Source organism: Orycteropus afer, unplaced genomic scaffold, assembly GCF_000298275.1.
Source record: "Orycteropus afer afer isolate SDZICR_OR568_19922 unplaced genomic scaffold, OryAfe1.0 scaffold00689, whole genome shotgun sequence".
In the NCBI taxonomy this organism is placed as follows: domain Eukaryota; kingdom Metazoa; phylum Chordata; class Mammalia; order Tubulidentata; family Orycteropodidae; genus Orycteropus; species Orycteropus afer.
In genome coordinates, this window is record NW_006922276.1 from 413,939 (window position 1) to 428,912 (window position 14,974).

Sequence of the window (14,974 nt, forward strand, 5' to 3'; positions counted from 1 at the left end):
CCCAGGCCCTCACCTCGCTCGGTCAGGTGCAGCGTCGGCACAGCGTCCTCGATGGTGGAGCCAATGGCCGCCCGCTCCGCCATGGACTTCAGAGAACTCAGAGGCTCGGGGGCCTGTGGGGCGAGGTGCCAAGACAGGCCCTGAACAGGGAGGTGGGCTGTGGGCTGAGCACCCACCTGTCCCCCTGCCCACACTGGTGGGAGATGCCCAAAGGGCCCATCAGCAGGTCAGACACCCGCATCCCAGGTTCCCCTGCTCGAGTTCCACGCCTGGGACAGCAGTCAGTGCGGCACTGGGTGGGAGAGGCAGGGACCACAATGTCCGTCACAGGGGAGAAGGCGGGACCACAGCATCCCTCCATGGGGAGAGAAGTAGGGACCGCAGCACCCCTCTGTGGGGGAGAAGCGGGGACCACAGCGTCCCCCCCGTGGGGGGAGGTGGGGACCACAGTGTCCCTTCGTGTCAGGCCCTGGCCGCAGCCGTGTCCCAGGGGTGGGCCTGGATGCTACTGCTCTGCCTGGGACACAGACGTGTGTAGGGGGGGACAGGCTCTGGCCCCTGGCTGGTGAATGACCAGTTGCACCCTAGCCCTTTTCCCGAGTTGAGCCGTCATAGCAGGCGTCAGTCCTTTGGGTCAAGGCAGACTCCCTCAAGTGAACCGACGTGCACGGCCTCAGTGGGGGCCCCTCGGACACTGGTCTGTGCACAGCCCTCCGTCCCGTCCAGTCTCTCGAAGCAGGCCGCCCTTCCTAGCATCCTCTGTCCCTGCACCGTCCTCACAGGCCCAGTGCATCCTGGGCCAGTCAGTCGGTGTAAGTCAAACAGAAATGATGCCATCTCCAGAGGAGGACTCGGGCACAGTGCCCAGGGGCTGGGACTGGCACGCCTGGCTGCCCGCTCTGCCTCCTGCCCACGGACATGGGATGAACCCCAGCTCACGACTTGGTGGCTGGCTGCCCTTGCTGCCCATCCGCCATCACCTCGGCCCAGCCCTTGCACCCTCCTGTAGGGTGGACAACTGTCCCCTTCTCTGCTGAGTTCCTGCCCAGCCACCCCGCCTGCTCAGATGCCAGGCCGCCATGAGCCTTCCTGGGCCACCTCCCCTGGGCCAGGGGGATGGGGGGTCCTGCAAGGACATAGCACCCTGAGTGCTCAGTCTGTCCCCACAAGCTTCCTGAAGGTAGGCACTAAGCCATGTGGCTTTTGAGAAGGGAGGAGGGCAAAAGACAGAGGAGAAGATGGGGAGACAGGCAGGGGAGGAGAGAGACGAGGACTGAAACCAAAGACAGCGAGGGAGGAGACCCGCAAGGCCACGGGAGACCTGAAGACCCTGCAGCGGGGGAGGTGGGGGTTTGGGACCCAAGCCCGTCCGAATGGGCGAGGACAGGTGTGGCACAGGGTCCTGTGGGGGCATGTGGCACTCACCTTGATCTCCGGGGCTGTGCTGAACTGCGGGGGCCCGTTCAGCAGGGCCCCCGTTGCCTTGGCCTCGCTAAAGCTGGGTGTCGGGGAGCTGGGGGGATTCACAGGCAGCGGCACCAGGAGGCTGGGTCCTCCACTGCTGTTCCCTGAGCCTGGGGCCACGCCCCCAGCCCCCGCTGGAGCTGCCCCACTGGGTTCCTTTCTGAGAAGAGGGCAGAGAGGTGGATGCTCAGAGGCGACCGAGGGGGCAGAGGGGACAGAGGGGACGAGAGAGGCGGCACTGAGAACATAGGGTCTGGAGGCACAGGCGTGAGGAGAGAGGCGGCTCGCTGGGACACCCCGTGAGCGGAGCAGACCCCAGCCTCAGGATCACTGCTACTCAGGGCTGCGAGGACGCCCTGCAGAGGGCCATCGGTGACAAGCGCGACAAGTGGAGGAGAGGGAGGGTGGCTCTGTCATTACTGTTTGGTGGGGAAGAGTCTGTGGAGGAGGAAGGAGGTTGTGGGCAGTGCTGTTCTAACCAGACACCTAGGGCAGAGAGGACGGGTCAGGAGCCCCCGGGGCAGCCTGACGGAGCCTGGGAGGTTGCCAGGAGAGTGGCACTGTGCTGGGGACAGGGGTGTGGGGAAGGGCTGGCCAGCAGGCTTGGAGGGGCAGGACAGCAGAAGGCGGCCTGCAACCTGCTTCACTCTGGAAGGCCAGCACTAGGCCCCCCGACAGCAGCCACTGTGGGGCCAGGCGATGGGCGGACAGGAGCTCCGGGGCAGAGGGGCCCTTGGAGCACACCCCAGGGGGGGCCTGAAGTGGGTGCATGAGAGGAGAGGAGGGAGGTTCCTGGGAAAAGCCCAATCAGAAGAGAATACACCTCAGGACACCCCCGAGAGCAGAGGTGAGGACGGGCCCCACCAGGTGGCGAGTGGCGATGGCCAGGTTGGAGTCACTCACGAGGCGTTGGGAGGCGGGTTGTGGGGGCCGGCTGGGGCGCCCAGGGCCTGGCTGCTGGTGCTGCCGCTGCCGCTCAGAGCCGCCTCTGCCGGGCTGTCCGCCACCACAGAACTGTAACCTGGAGCACGGAGGGAAGGAGGGGCTGTGGGCGGCTGCCCGGCCTCCCCCCCACCCCGCTCCTTGCCCGCCGGTCCCCTGCTCACTGGTGGCGCCGTTCTGCTTGCCAGCACCTCCGCTGCCACTACTGCCGCTGCTGCTCCCGCTGCCCCCACTGCCGCTGCTGCCCCCACCGGGCTGGACGCTGGGCGGCCGGGGCTGCGCGGTGCTGGGCCCACTGGGGGCTGGCGGGGCCACGGCCTGGGCATAGGGGGCGGGAGTGCCCGAGTTGTGGCTGGGAGCTGGACTGGCCTTGGGGCCCAGGGCACTTGGGGGTGCTGCTGGGGCGGGGGCCCCATTGTTGCCAGGGGTGGTGCTCAGGGTGGAGGTGGCAGGCGGGGGGCCGGAGGGGTAGCTGGGTGGCACAGCTGGGGACTGAGGGTGCTGGGTGCTGTGGACAGGCTTGGAGCCGTTTTTGGCTGGAGACTGTGGATGGGAGAGAGAAGGAGGTCAGGGCGGCCCACTGCAGCGGGCGGGTCTCCCCACTCTGCCGCAGCACCCCACGTCTCCCACACACCTGTCCCCCCATCCGGCTCAGGCTCCGTCTTCGTCGCACGCGCCTCCTGGCTGCCCCAGCTGCTGCCCTCGCCCTCCTGGCTCCACTCACCACCGCCACACTGACGACACTCCAGCCCACTCCTGGCCACCCCCAGAGCCCAGTCCCTCCTGGACACCCCCACGGGCGTCCCACAGGGATGGGCACCCCACTCATGTCACGCATGAGAGAGAACAGTGGGAGAACCTGTCTGTCCGGTGACGGGGCATGGGTGGGAACACCTAACCGTCTAGTGATACGAGATTAGCTGGGACCATCTAGGTGCCCCGGGGGAGAGAGAACAACATCTGAAAAATGGACAGAGACTCTCATTGTCACGTGACGGATCACACGCTGCCAGTGGCCCACAAAGCAGTGCCGGGGATGCACCACGCCCCATCACACTGTCACTGCATCCAGCTGCGACCCTGACACCTCGCACTGGCCACACACCCACGGGACCCTCGACCGACTCCTTCCTGAGGCCTGTCTACCCCGCTCGCTGCTCCTGAGGACAGCCCCCCCGCTCGGGGCCTCCCTGGCAGGACCACCTGCGTGCCAGCCTATGGAGGGCCCGTGGCAGCAGCACCCACAGGGCATTCCCGTCCCGAGGCCTCAGCGGAGCTCCCAGGGCCGGGCCAAGCCCGTGTGGAAGCTGGCAGTGCCCACCAGCAGCAGGCCCCGAGAAGCCCCTGAGAGCAGAAGCTATTCGGGTTCACAGCGCAGCAGCCCCCAGCCTCGCTGCACCCTCAGAGCGGGTCCACGGGATCCAGGTGCCCCGGCCTGAGGATTCAAGGTCCTCATGGCGCGGCCCCAACCCGGGGCCCCGCCACAGCCTCCAGGCCACCTCACACGCTGCCGGGCCTCCGGCCCTCTGCCTGCCTCCCCTGAGCTGGCCCTTGTTCCTCCCTAAAGCCTCTGAGCACCACAGCCTGACCGCTGTCCTAGCCAGGGTGCTGCTGGGTGTCACCATCACACTGTTGGCTGCCTGTCCTCCCCCTCGCTGACAGGCCCTCCCTCCAGGGCACACGCCGACCCACCTCTGCAATCCCGAAATACTGGGCCCCAACCCGCCTCGGGGAGGATGTCAACAAGGAGGGAGATGCCTGTCACACCCAGGCCCCAACCCACCTGGCTGACCTCACTGTCTGTCGATCGGCCTCTCTTCTTGTCATCCTCAGAGTTTTCCTGAGCGGGACACAGAGTCAGAAGTCTCTGTGAGCTGCCCAGGGCCCTGCCAAGGCCCTGACCCCCAGCCCTGGGGCCATGTCCCACCACACACTAGGACTGGACCACCTTCAAGAATGCACCAAGTCCCACTCCCAGTGTCCCCATCTCCCAGGAGCTGGCCACTCACCAGCCAGCTCCAGGATGCGGGCACCTGCTCTCTCTAGGAGCAACCCCTGGGTCCTGGCTCCAAAGCCAGCGCCCAGCAGGGGCCCTTCCCACAGCACACAGCAAGGTCGTCCCGCCCACCAGCTCCCAGAGGTGGCGGCTCTGCCCCTTGAAGCCTGGACAGAACCCTGCCTCCTCAATGGCCTCCCCGGGGCCACTCCCAGCGCCTCCTCAGGGAACCAGGCCCCGCCCCTGGCCGGGCCCCAGATGCAGGCGCCCGGCCTCACCGTGGTGCAGTTGGCTGGGCTGGGAGGGATGGGCGAGCTGGAGGTGGTGGAGGTGGGCGTGCTGCTCGACTGGTTGAAGACCTCGTCCTCCATGTGGCTGTGGCTGGGGGGGGAGGTGGCGACCAGCGCCTGTGCTGTGGGGCAGCGGAGGGTGGGCTCAGCGGGCTCGGCTGCCCCCTCCTGGCCCTCCCCCGGCGCCCGCGGGCCAGCCTGGGGCCTCACGAATGTCCTCGAGGTCCAGGTCGTCGTACAGGAACTCATTCTCCTCGAAGTCAGGGTACTGGGAGGAGTCGACGTAGTACTCCACGTCGTCCTTGATCTTGCGGATGGCGTCGACCAGGATGGAGTCATTGTCCAACATGCGCAGGATGGTCTCTAGCATGCGCACGTGGTACCGGTGCTTCTCAATGTGCCGCTTCAGGCCCTCGATCCGGTCCTGCTTCTGCTGGCGAGCCAGGGCCAGGCTCAGGGGCGCTCGGGCCACGCAGCCCCGGCTGTCCCCTGCAGCCATCCGCAGTCCCTGGTCCCGGGCCCCTCGAGACCCACAGATCCCAGCACCGGCCCACAACACAGCCCACCACCCCCAGGTGTCCACTGACCCCCGCCAGCTCTGGCTGCCTGTGGGGACAGAAGTACACACGCACACAGAGACACACAGACACACAACGCGTACAGACACACACAGTACACAACACAGCCCGTCACCCCCAGCTGTCTGCTGGCCACCCGCCAGCTCTGCCTGCTTGTGAGGATGGAGGTACACACTGACACAGACAGACTACAGACACCCACCCACACACATACCCCATCACGGCAACAGTCCCCACCTGTGAGGAGCCTGCCACTCATCATCACCACCTCTGCATCACCAGCACCCCCCATCCCCGAACTCGAGATTCCAAAGCCCCACGCCTAGACTCTTGGGACCTGACCCTCCCCGCAAAGATCCTAACGCACCATCTCCTTTAGGACTGGACACCAAAGTCCTAACTCCAAATGGCCAATTTCCTCCATAAACTTTCACCCAAATCAAAACCCAAAGTTAAAAAGAACAACTCCCATCTCCTCTCTCTCCAAGGAGAGAGGCTCAGACAGCCCAGTCTGGGGCTCAGCTGCCTGGGCCCCAGCTCCCGGGGCACCTTCCCCGAGGACGATGCTCTGGCCTATCTCCTGCACCGACAGGCAGACACAGCCTGGCCCCCTCTCAGCCCAGAAAGCCCCAGCTGGAGCTGCAGCCTCCCCAAGCCACTCCTCTCCTCTGGGCCACGCTGACGGGTCTGGGCTGGCTGCCTCGTCTGTAACCACTACCCTCCAAGACTGTGGGAGGCCACGGCCTTCAACGCCTCCCGTCCTGTGGATCCTGTGGGTCTCTCGCTTGCCCTGCAGCCCGCACTGACCTCAGCAGTACCCCCCAAGCCGCTCCTCTGCCCGGAGGCCCCACTGCTCACACGGGCTGGTCCCCTGAGGCAGTCTCAGCTCCGCCTGCCCCACCCCCAGGCAGCGATGAGGCTCTGCCAGTTCTGCCCCCAGTGCCCAGAGCTGCTGGCCCCACCCGCCCGGGGATCCAGGCCCCCTTCTGTGGCTCGCCAGCCCCCTGCCACCTCCAGCTCGGGTGTGGGGCTCCCCGCACTCACATCCTTGTCGCCTTTCTTCTTGCGTGTCTGCACGGACAGGGACTCCACCTCACTCTCAAACTGGTCCACCTGCATGTTTAGGGTGTCGATGGTGTTCTGGGGGCAGAGAGACAAAGTCAGCCTGGAATCTGCCTGGGTTGGGGGGCCAGGCCCCCAGCACCTACCTTCTCTTTTCAGCCCCAGCTCACCGTAAGCCACTGGCCAACCTCTTCCTTTTCCTTCTGAGCAGGGTCTACCTTCTGGGCCAAGCCCAGGCCCTCCTTGCTATAGGCTTTGGTTTTGGTCTCTCGTTCTACCACCTTGAACCGTTCCATTTGCTGTGGAGAGAGCAGAGACCTTCCTTCTCCTCCCAGAGCTTCTGGGGGACCAGGCGCAGCCCAATCCCAACCTGTGCTCTGGGACAGCCTCCATCCCCCAAGACCTGCACTCCAGGTGCCTGCCACAGTCCCAATGGACCCACACTCTGGGTGCCTGCTGCAGCTCCCCTTGGACCTGCACTCTGGGACAGCCCCCCTGGACCCACACTCTGGGACAGCACCCCTGGACCCACACTCCAGGACAGTGCCCCTGGATCTGCACTCTGGGACAGCCCCCCGGACCTGCGCTCTGAGACAGCCCCCTGCACCCACACTCCAGGACAGCGCACCCCCCAGACCTGCACTCTAGGACAGTGCCCTGGATCTGCACTCTGGGACAGCCACCCCGGACCCACGCTCTAGGACAGCGCCCGTGGACCTGCACTCTAGGACAGCACCCCTTGGACCTGCACTCTGGGACAGCACCCCTGGACCCACACTCCAGGACAGCGCCCCCCCAGACCTGCACTCGTCCAGGACAGTGCCCTGGATCTGCACTCTGGGACAGCACCCCCCGGACCCGCGCTCTGGGACAGCTCCCGTGGACCCGCGCTCTAGGACAGCGCCCCCCCCAGACCTGCACTCTAGGACAGTGCCCTGGATCTGCGCTCTGGGGCAGCCCCCCCAGACCCATGCTCTGGGTCAGCCCCTTGGACCCGCACTCTAGGACAGCTCCCCTACCGTCTCAATGAGCTTGCGGTTGTCTATAAGCTGTCTCTTGTCCTTGATCTCGTTGGATGCCACCCATGTCTTAATCTGGTCCCTCAGCCGCTGTCCATGGGAACAGCAAGAAATCAGACAGCTTCAGGAACCAGGGATTGAGGCCCTAGCTCCCACCTCTGTAGGGACCCAGTCGCCCAGGCCACTGTCTCCTCTGTAGGGACCCAGGCCCTGCCCCCTCACTTGTAGTTTCTTAATCTCCTTCTTGAGATCCGCCTCGTACTTCTCTTTCTGGTTTGCATTAGCTGCGTTGTGGAGCTGAGGGGCAAAACAAACACAGGCGTCACAGTGGCGGTGGCAGGCCCAGCTCCTGTGCCACGTAGGGGGTGGCCTATCCCCATCCCTCATGAGCCTCGGACCCTGGGAGCTGAGCCCCCTTCATGCACTTAAGGGCTGGGACCCCGCCCACCTGGGCAGGCTCCTCCTCAGCCCGCAGCATCTGGACACACGGCCCCCTCCCTGCTGACACCCGGAGGTCCTGACCCTCCTCCTGTCGGCGGCCCCGCCCTCCTCCGTGCTCCCCTGGAGACGCAGGTCCTCCCGGCCCTGGCTCCGTACCTTCTGCCAGATGTCCTCAAACTGTTCCACACCCTCGGACACCTTCTTAAGGCAGCGGTCAATCTCACCTGGTCGGGGGAAAGGCGGCCGGTCAGCGCTGCCGAGGCAGTGGGCGTCTCACGCGTGCAGAGGGGAGGCGCGTGGGCGCACAGGCGCCCTGGGGCTCAGTACCTTGGAGTTTGCGCTTGTCCGCCATCTTCCCTGCCCTAAAGACGCACTCTCTTCATACTCCCTTGGAGACGGACGCTGCTGGGGGACAGAGGGACAAATACAATTATTCCTGGCTGGTCTGTCCCAGAGACATGGACATGCTGGGGACGGCAGGGCGGGGGAGTGCTAAGGGAGGGCACAGCTCTCACATGACCCAGCCTGGACCCCGGCCTACATGGGCACTCAGGACACAGTCAGACCTCTAACCCAGGAAGTGGGCAATTCCTGAACCGAAAAGCACCTTCTCCCCAGAGATGACACTCGAGAGACTAGCTGCGAGCAGGGAATGGTCAGTCAGGCAGGACACAGCTGACTGCTGGGAAGAAGATACGAAACCTGGGGCTCCCACTTCTGGCACCCAAGGGCCAGGCATAGCCACGGTGGCCAGGACCTCAGCACTGGGACGGGCAACCCCATCAGAGCTGTCGTAAGAGCAGGGACAGCTTACTGAGGAGGGTGGGGAGCATGTCTGGGTGACCTGTGAGGCAGGTGGCTGGAGGTGACAGAAGAGGCTTCCCCTATGAGGAGCTGAGACCACCCACCCAGACAGGCTGGGTTTCAGATCTCCAGGAAGGCTGTGCCCAAGAAGGATCCTTACACCAGGCGCATGTAACACTCCCAACTCAAAGAGGCCAATGCCAAGAAGAGCAGGCAATCTGGGGCAGTTGGCCCCAGGGCGGCCAGAAGATCCACCTCTTAGAAGAGACTGGAAGGGTGACCAGGCAGGGAGGCAGCTGGTCTGCATCCACAAAGGAATTCCATATCAAATGGATCGGTAACTTAGACTCGGGGAAAGAGAAACCAGCGTGGCAACCGCCCAACGCTGAGCAAGGGGACACTTCACCCTGAAGGAAGCCAGCTGCAGCCCACAGGGGTCTGGTAGCCAAGGGAGGCTGCTGAGAGCTGGGGGGGGGGGTGTCACAATGCCTCGGGCTCTGATACCCACACCAGGGGGAGATTCAGGGAGCCGTGGGGGGATCACACTACCAGGACTCCACTGTTGCCAGCAGAGGTTCCCGCAAGAGGGGGCGCCCATGGGCCCAGAGTCGCCCTGCAGTGCCAAGGCAGAAGCGTCCCTACACACAGGTAGCGCCCGCGCTCACAAGGGAACAGTGAGACCGAGAGGCCCTCATCTCTGCAGCAGTCCTGTCCAACCAGGCCTCCCCAACAATGAAAACACGCCACTTCTGTGCCGTCCACTCCAGGAGCCACACGTGGCCACCGCACACTTGGAATGTGGCCAGTGCAACTGAAGAACAGAATGTCTCTTTCAATAAATTAAAATGTAAATTGTCACATGTGACACCAGCTGCCATACAGGACAGTGGCAGACAGTGGGCGAGCTTCGGAACGATGGCCCACACAGGATGGGAGAGGTGCCTTAACCTCAGACAGGCTACACCACCTCTCTGGTAGGGACCCACTCTGGCTGGTGGACTCACATCACATAAAAAACCAAACACATTATCGTCACGTCCACTCAACTCCCAGTGACCCTTCAAGGCACAGGACTGCCAGCCGAGGCTCCCTACAGAGAGGTGCTCCACAGCGTTTCTGGGGCTGGAAGTCTTTGTGGGAGCAGACCGCCACGTACTTCTCCTGCAACGATCCTGTAAGACAGAATGGAACTGCCCCGTAGGGTTCCCAAGGCTGTGATCTTTACAGAAGCAGACTGCCACACCTTTCTCCCATGGAGTGGCTAGCGAGTTTGAACCACTAACCTTCTGGTCAGCAGCTTAACCACCTTGTCACCAGGGCTCTTCACTTCAGATTCAAGGGAGGCTAACCTCCTCAGTAAAGGGCATGACAAAGAATGAAAGCGGCACTAGTCCCCTCTGTGGTCAGCCAACGTGCCCTATTCCGGAGGGGGGCCCACTCCCGAGACAAGGAAGATACCAGCTCCAGGATGGCGAGGCAGCTGGACACCCACCAGGGGCCAGGAGGCCACTGCACAGAGGGGACGCCCACGGATGGGTACAGGAATCCCACCCCAAGGTGAGCTCAGCTGCCACACAGAGAGAGGCCTCCTACTGCCTGGGGCAGCAGGCACATTACAGACCAGCTCATGCCTCTCTTGCCTCAGTTTACACCCCAGACGACAGGCTCCACACCCAGTCCCCACAGCGAAGGAAGGCGTCAGGAGCCTGACCAGGGCTGGAGCTAATCCGCACACAAGGCAGGGACATCCTGTGGTGTAAGAGGGCCGAAGGCCTCAGACACGAGGAGCCGGGGGAACAAGAACCTGAGGCCGGCCAGGTGATGTTTGAGACAGAACGCGTGATGGTCAGAGTGGGCCGCTGCTGAGGCCCAGGGAGCTCATGACAAAAGGCGTCACTGAGGTGGGACCGGGCAGCTCCTCCGTGGAGAAGGGGCAAGAGTGCAGGCCTGGAGTATCACCTCCCCCAGAGAGGCTGGCAGAAGCCTCCCTCCCAGAGAAAGCCCGCAGCAAGGGGGTGCTCATATCTTACAAGCAAGGACCAGGGACAAAGGACAGAGCTTGGTCCTGAAGGGGAGTCCCCCCACCGGACCGCAGACGAGCCCTCCCTGCTCCAGGAGACGGTCACTGTGGCTGGGTCCAAGAGGGTGGCCGGCTCAGACACAGAAAAGCTAGCTCTCCCAGTGAGAAGAACCCCCTCAGGCCTGGGTGTTCACCAAGAGGAGGCTCATCTAAGGGAGAGGCCCGCCCAGGAGAGGGGCCCACACTTGAGGGGCTGGGGTGAGCAGCACACGGGCTCTACAGGAGCCAACGAACCCTTACAATGAGGGGCCAGACTAAGACAGAAAGGCCCCCACATGTCACCTCAGAGATGACAATTTCACAGAGCCAGGCCTGCCAGGGAGGCCCAGAGGCTTAATGCTGAGGAGCACAGGCAGCCTTGATCCCGGGGCCGTCGCGTGCCCTCAGAGAAAGGCCCACTACCCGGGGGTGAGGCGCCTTGGATCCACGGGCCACACCTCACACCTCGACAGCAAGGAGCCGGGAAGGGAGCAGGCAGAGCTGGCTGGGAAGTGGGGTTGGAGGGCAACCCTTAGCACTGGAGGGGGATGGTGCCGCCACTCCAAAGGTGGGGCCTTCGGTCCTGGGGTGGGGTCTGCTCTCCCCACTGAGAGGCTTCATCCCAAGGGTGGGGGACTGATTGCACCAGAGCCATCCTTGGTCCCAAAGGAGGGCCAATAGTGGGGTCTGTGCCCAAGTCTCAGACACCTCACAGCCCCACAGCAAGGACCACTCGCCTCATGAGGGCAGAGCCTGAGTCGCACAGAGACATCACAAAGACGAGGGGTAGGAGCACCAGCCCTGGGTGCCTACGCCCCAGCGGGGTCCTTGGCCTCACAGTGGGGACACCCACACACAGAGGTGTGGACACCTGCAACCCAGGAGAGGGGCTGCTACCAAAACCAAGGCAGGCAGGACTCTCATCCCAGGGAAGCCAACAGCTAGTAAGCTTTCTAATCTTGAAGAATGAGCACAGCCCCAGACAGAAAGCCCGCACCCCACAACACAGTAACCCCAGGTCAGGGAAGCCTCATGCCTCCATGGGATCTCCTGGCATTGGGGTCGGGGGGGAGGCATGTGAGCCAACACAGCCACAGCGAGGGACTGACACCAATACCGAGGGGGTGTGGGACCCTGGGCCCTGGAGAGAGCACACCCTAAAGGGGCTGATGTCGGGGGGAGTGGAAGCCTCAGAATGAGGCGACAGCTCCTAAGAGGTGAGGTGCCCAAACACCAGGACCACAAAGGCAGCAACAGTGGGCCTGGGAGAGGGCGTGGCTCCTGGGCCAGGCAGGTGCGACTTAGAAAACTAGGTCCTCGCGCTGTCCACAACGGGAGACCACGAACAGCACGAAGCAGGGGTCTGGACCAGGCACCTGACACTCAGGAGAGCGTCCCGGGGTGTAGGCGACATCATGAGAGAGCCCACCGGGAAGGAGGCAGGTCCCTGGGGCCCAGGTGAGCTGACATCCACAAGGCCAGGGACAGGGACACCCAGACCAAAGGGCTCAGGGCAGCCCAGCTGTCGGGGACTCTCCTGGCACAAGGAAATGGTCCAACTACAGGGAGATGGGCTCTTTGATCCAGGGGGGCTCAGCCCCCAGATCTTCAAAGAGGACCCCCATGGGGTATCAAGGGGAAAACTGGGACTACTGCAACTCACGGAAAGGGGGTGATACTAGACTCCGGAGATGGCATCCAGGGCAGGAGGGGTGCGGAAGGGAGAGAGAGCCCCCCAACAGAGGAGTCCTGTCCTGGAGGGCTGGTCCCTGTGCACTGAGGTGAAACCCACAGATGACCCCCCAACAGGAGGCGCTGAGACCGACGGGGGCTGAGCTTCCAGCAGGAAGCCCCGGGCTCAGGGATGTGGCGGCCCCGCCGCAGGGGACAGCTACGTGCCCAGAGCTGCCAACTTTGAGCGCGCAACGGAGCGAGGCCCGACTGCGAGGCGCTGGGCTCTATGGTCCAGGGAGCTCCCCCCTAGATCTCCAGAGAGGACCCCTGTCGCGTATCGGACCCAAGGCGGGGAGCGAGACTCCAGACACGGCGAACAGGTCGCAGGGGCGCGGGGCTCCCCCCAGAGCGCTGGCACCCGCGCCCTAGCCCGGAGGTGACCCCCTCGACAGAAGGCACGGCTGCCGAGGGGGCGGGCACCTGAGCCCAGGGGCGCCGACAGCCTTCCAGAAGGAGCCAATGCCGACAGGGAGAGGGGCGGGCCCGACACACGGGAGGGCGCACCCCCTCGCACCCTGACCCAGGGGCCCCGACACGGATGCCACGAGGGGCGGGGACGGAGCCCCGGTCGCGGGAAGGGCCCGGAGCGGCGCCGAGGGGCGTGGAGGCGGCGGCGCAGGGAAGGGCAGGGGGCCCGCGCGCACTGAGGGGACGGACGGCGCTAACGCCGCGGCGGACGCCTCCTGCGGCAATGGCGTGGGCGGGGGGCTCTGTCGCGACAGGCGGCGCGCTCTGTCGCCAGGGCGGGAAGCCGCGGGGACGGCGGGCGCCGGGGCCGGGGAAGAGGAGGGGAAGAAGGGGTATGGCCCAGTCGAGCCTGACGCTCTCACCACAGGAGCTGGCGCCGCCGCTGAGGAGCGTATCGCGACAGGCGGGGGAGGCGAGCGCCCGCCGCCTTTTTCTCGCGCCCTGGGCCCGGGCGCTATCGCGATAGCGGCGCGAAGCGGAAGTGGGGTGGGGGGAGTGGACCCGGGGTTGCCTGACGACGGGGTCGGGACTCAAGGGAGGCCGCGGCGTCTGCCGATGGCTCCGCGGAAGCTGACCGGGCCCGGTCCAAGATGGCGGCGGCGGAGGAGGCCTCCCCTCCGCTCTTCTCGTCTCTGGCGCCGACCCGCCCCCGAGCACCCAGTATAGGCCTATCATTGATTCCGCTGCACGTCGCTCTGGCCCCTGTGACTCCCTCTATTGGCTATTGGCAGGGATGCGGCCTGCCCCCTCTCGCCGATTGGGTAATCTTCCCAAGGCGCGGCGTTCGATTGGCCTCCCGCGCAAGCTGCACGGATTGGCTTAAGGTTTCTCCCTTGCCCCGCCTCCTCCTCCCGCCTCAGGGCACAACACGCCAGCGCGAGGATTCGCACGTCAATCAACAGGCCCGTATCTTGCTAATTGGATGCACCCGCCCCCCTCTTGTAAGCTAATTGGTCCGGAGGAGGGGCTAGACTGATCAGGGGCGGGAAGTCGTCCGTCAAGTTTAGAGACGTTTTTCATTGGTTATGAGAGAATATTCTGCCCTCAAAGCATTGGCTGGTCCTGTAGGTGGGCGGGGAAAGCAGAGGAAGGCATGGAGCGTGGGCGTTAAAGGCAGAGTACCTAATGGGAGACAGACAGGTGCCTTCAAAGTGGGGGCCGGGCTGCAGTCATTTGCCAATCAAAACAACCGCTGGGCAAGAGAGGAGGATATTGGTAAGAAAGCCCACCCGTTTCCTTTAAGTGCCCCGGGCTGTTATCATTCAACATAATTTAGCCAATAGTTTGGCGAGTGGGAGGTACCTGCTTTCAAAGAGTGTGAAAGAAGATGTAGCAGGCAGGTTTGGGGCCGGGCGTCCTTCCGTATCCCTTGTGTCTTGTTCAGGTAGGTCGTCCCTATCTCCTAGCTTCATGGTCTTTCTCCAAGTACCTGTATTTGTCACACCTCGAGACTCAGTATTTGCTAAATGAAAGAAAGAAGGAAGCAGGAGACCGCCTCCCTAGGTCCCTGGCACAACGCATAGCAACGTTGCTGGGGAAGCGCGAGGCGTGGAGTTTTAGTCCTGCCTCTGACTGGTGACGTCACCGCCGGACGGTAGCGTCGCTGCTCCCCGGTTTCCCCCACGTTGTGAGGACTAGGGTGGAAGGACTTGAAGGCTTTGGAGAAGGTACAGATCCGCTTTTCGCTTCCCCCATCGCCTGTTGAAGCCTTCAGATCTCGGCTGTTTAAGATTTAGTTTTGCAAGTGTGCCGCGTTATGCGTTTGAATTACGGTGCTGGTGAAGAATATCGACTATAGCACGGTCTGACAGAAGCGCGAACAGAGTCTGTCTTGAAGGAAGGACGGCCAGAACGTTCCCTAGAAGCGGGGATAGAGACACTTTGTCTCCCTCTGGTCGTGTTATCAGCAAGGACCGGACGCTGGAGAAGGACATCGTGTTTGGTAAGGTGGACGGTCAGCGAAGAGGAAGACCTCCACGAGATGGACTGACAGACACAGTGGCAGCTTTCTGTTCTTCTGTTGGACGTGGGGTTGTTATGAGACGGAACGGATTGCACGGTACCTAACTACATAACTGTTATTTAAGGAGCCCTGGTGGAGCCAGATGAGGCAGCCG

General features: G+C 63.6%; 1 protein-coding gene across 1 annotated transcript in view; it reads right to left on the reverse strand.

Moving 5' to 3' along the window:
• Positions 1-8,144, reverse strand: part of CNOT3 (CCR4-NOT transcription complex subunit 3) — an 11,526-nt gene extending 3,382 nt beyond the window's left edge. Inside the window, exons 1-13 of the mRNA XM_007956950.2 lie at positions 8,120-8,144; positions 7,949-8,016; positions 7,574-7,648; positions 7,352-7,441; positions 6,503-6,631; positions 6,315-6,410; positions 4,903-5,122; positions 4,681-4,814; positions 4,190-4,246; positions 2,571-2,949; positions 2,368-2,485; positions 1,426-1,624; positions 14-113 (exon numbers count right to left, since the gene is read on the reverse strand). Coding sequence (XP_007955141.1) covers positions 14-113; positions 1,426-1,624; positions 2,368-2,485; positions 2,571-2,949; positions 4,190-4,246; positions 4,681-4,814; positions 4,903-5,122; positions 6,315-6,410; positions 6,503-6,631; positions 7,352-7,441; positions 7,574-7,648; positions 7,949-8,016; positions 8,120-8,144 — 1,690 coding nt within the window. The remainder of the gene's footprint in view (positions 1-13; positions 114-1,425; positions 1,625-2,367; positions 2,486-2,570; positions 2,950-4,189; positions 4,247-4,680; positions 4,815-4,902; positions 5,123-6,314; positions 6,411-6,502; positions 6,632-7,351; positions 7,442-7,573; positions 7,649-7,948; positions 8,017-8,119) is intronic.
• Positions 8,145-14,974: the final 6,830 nt, after the last annotated feature.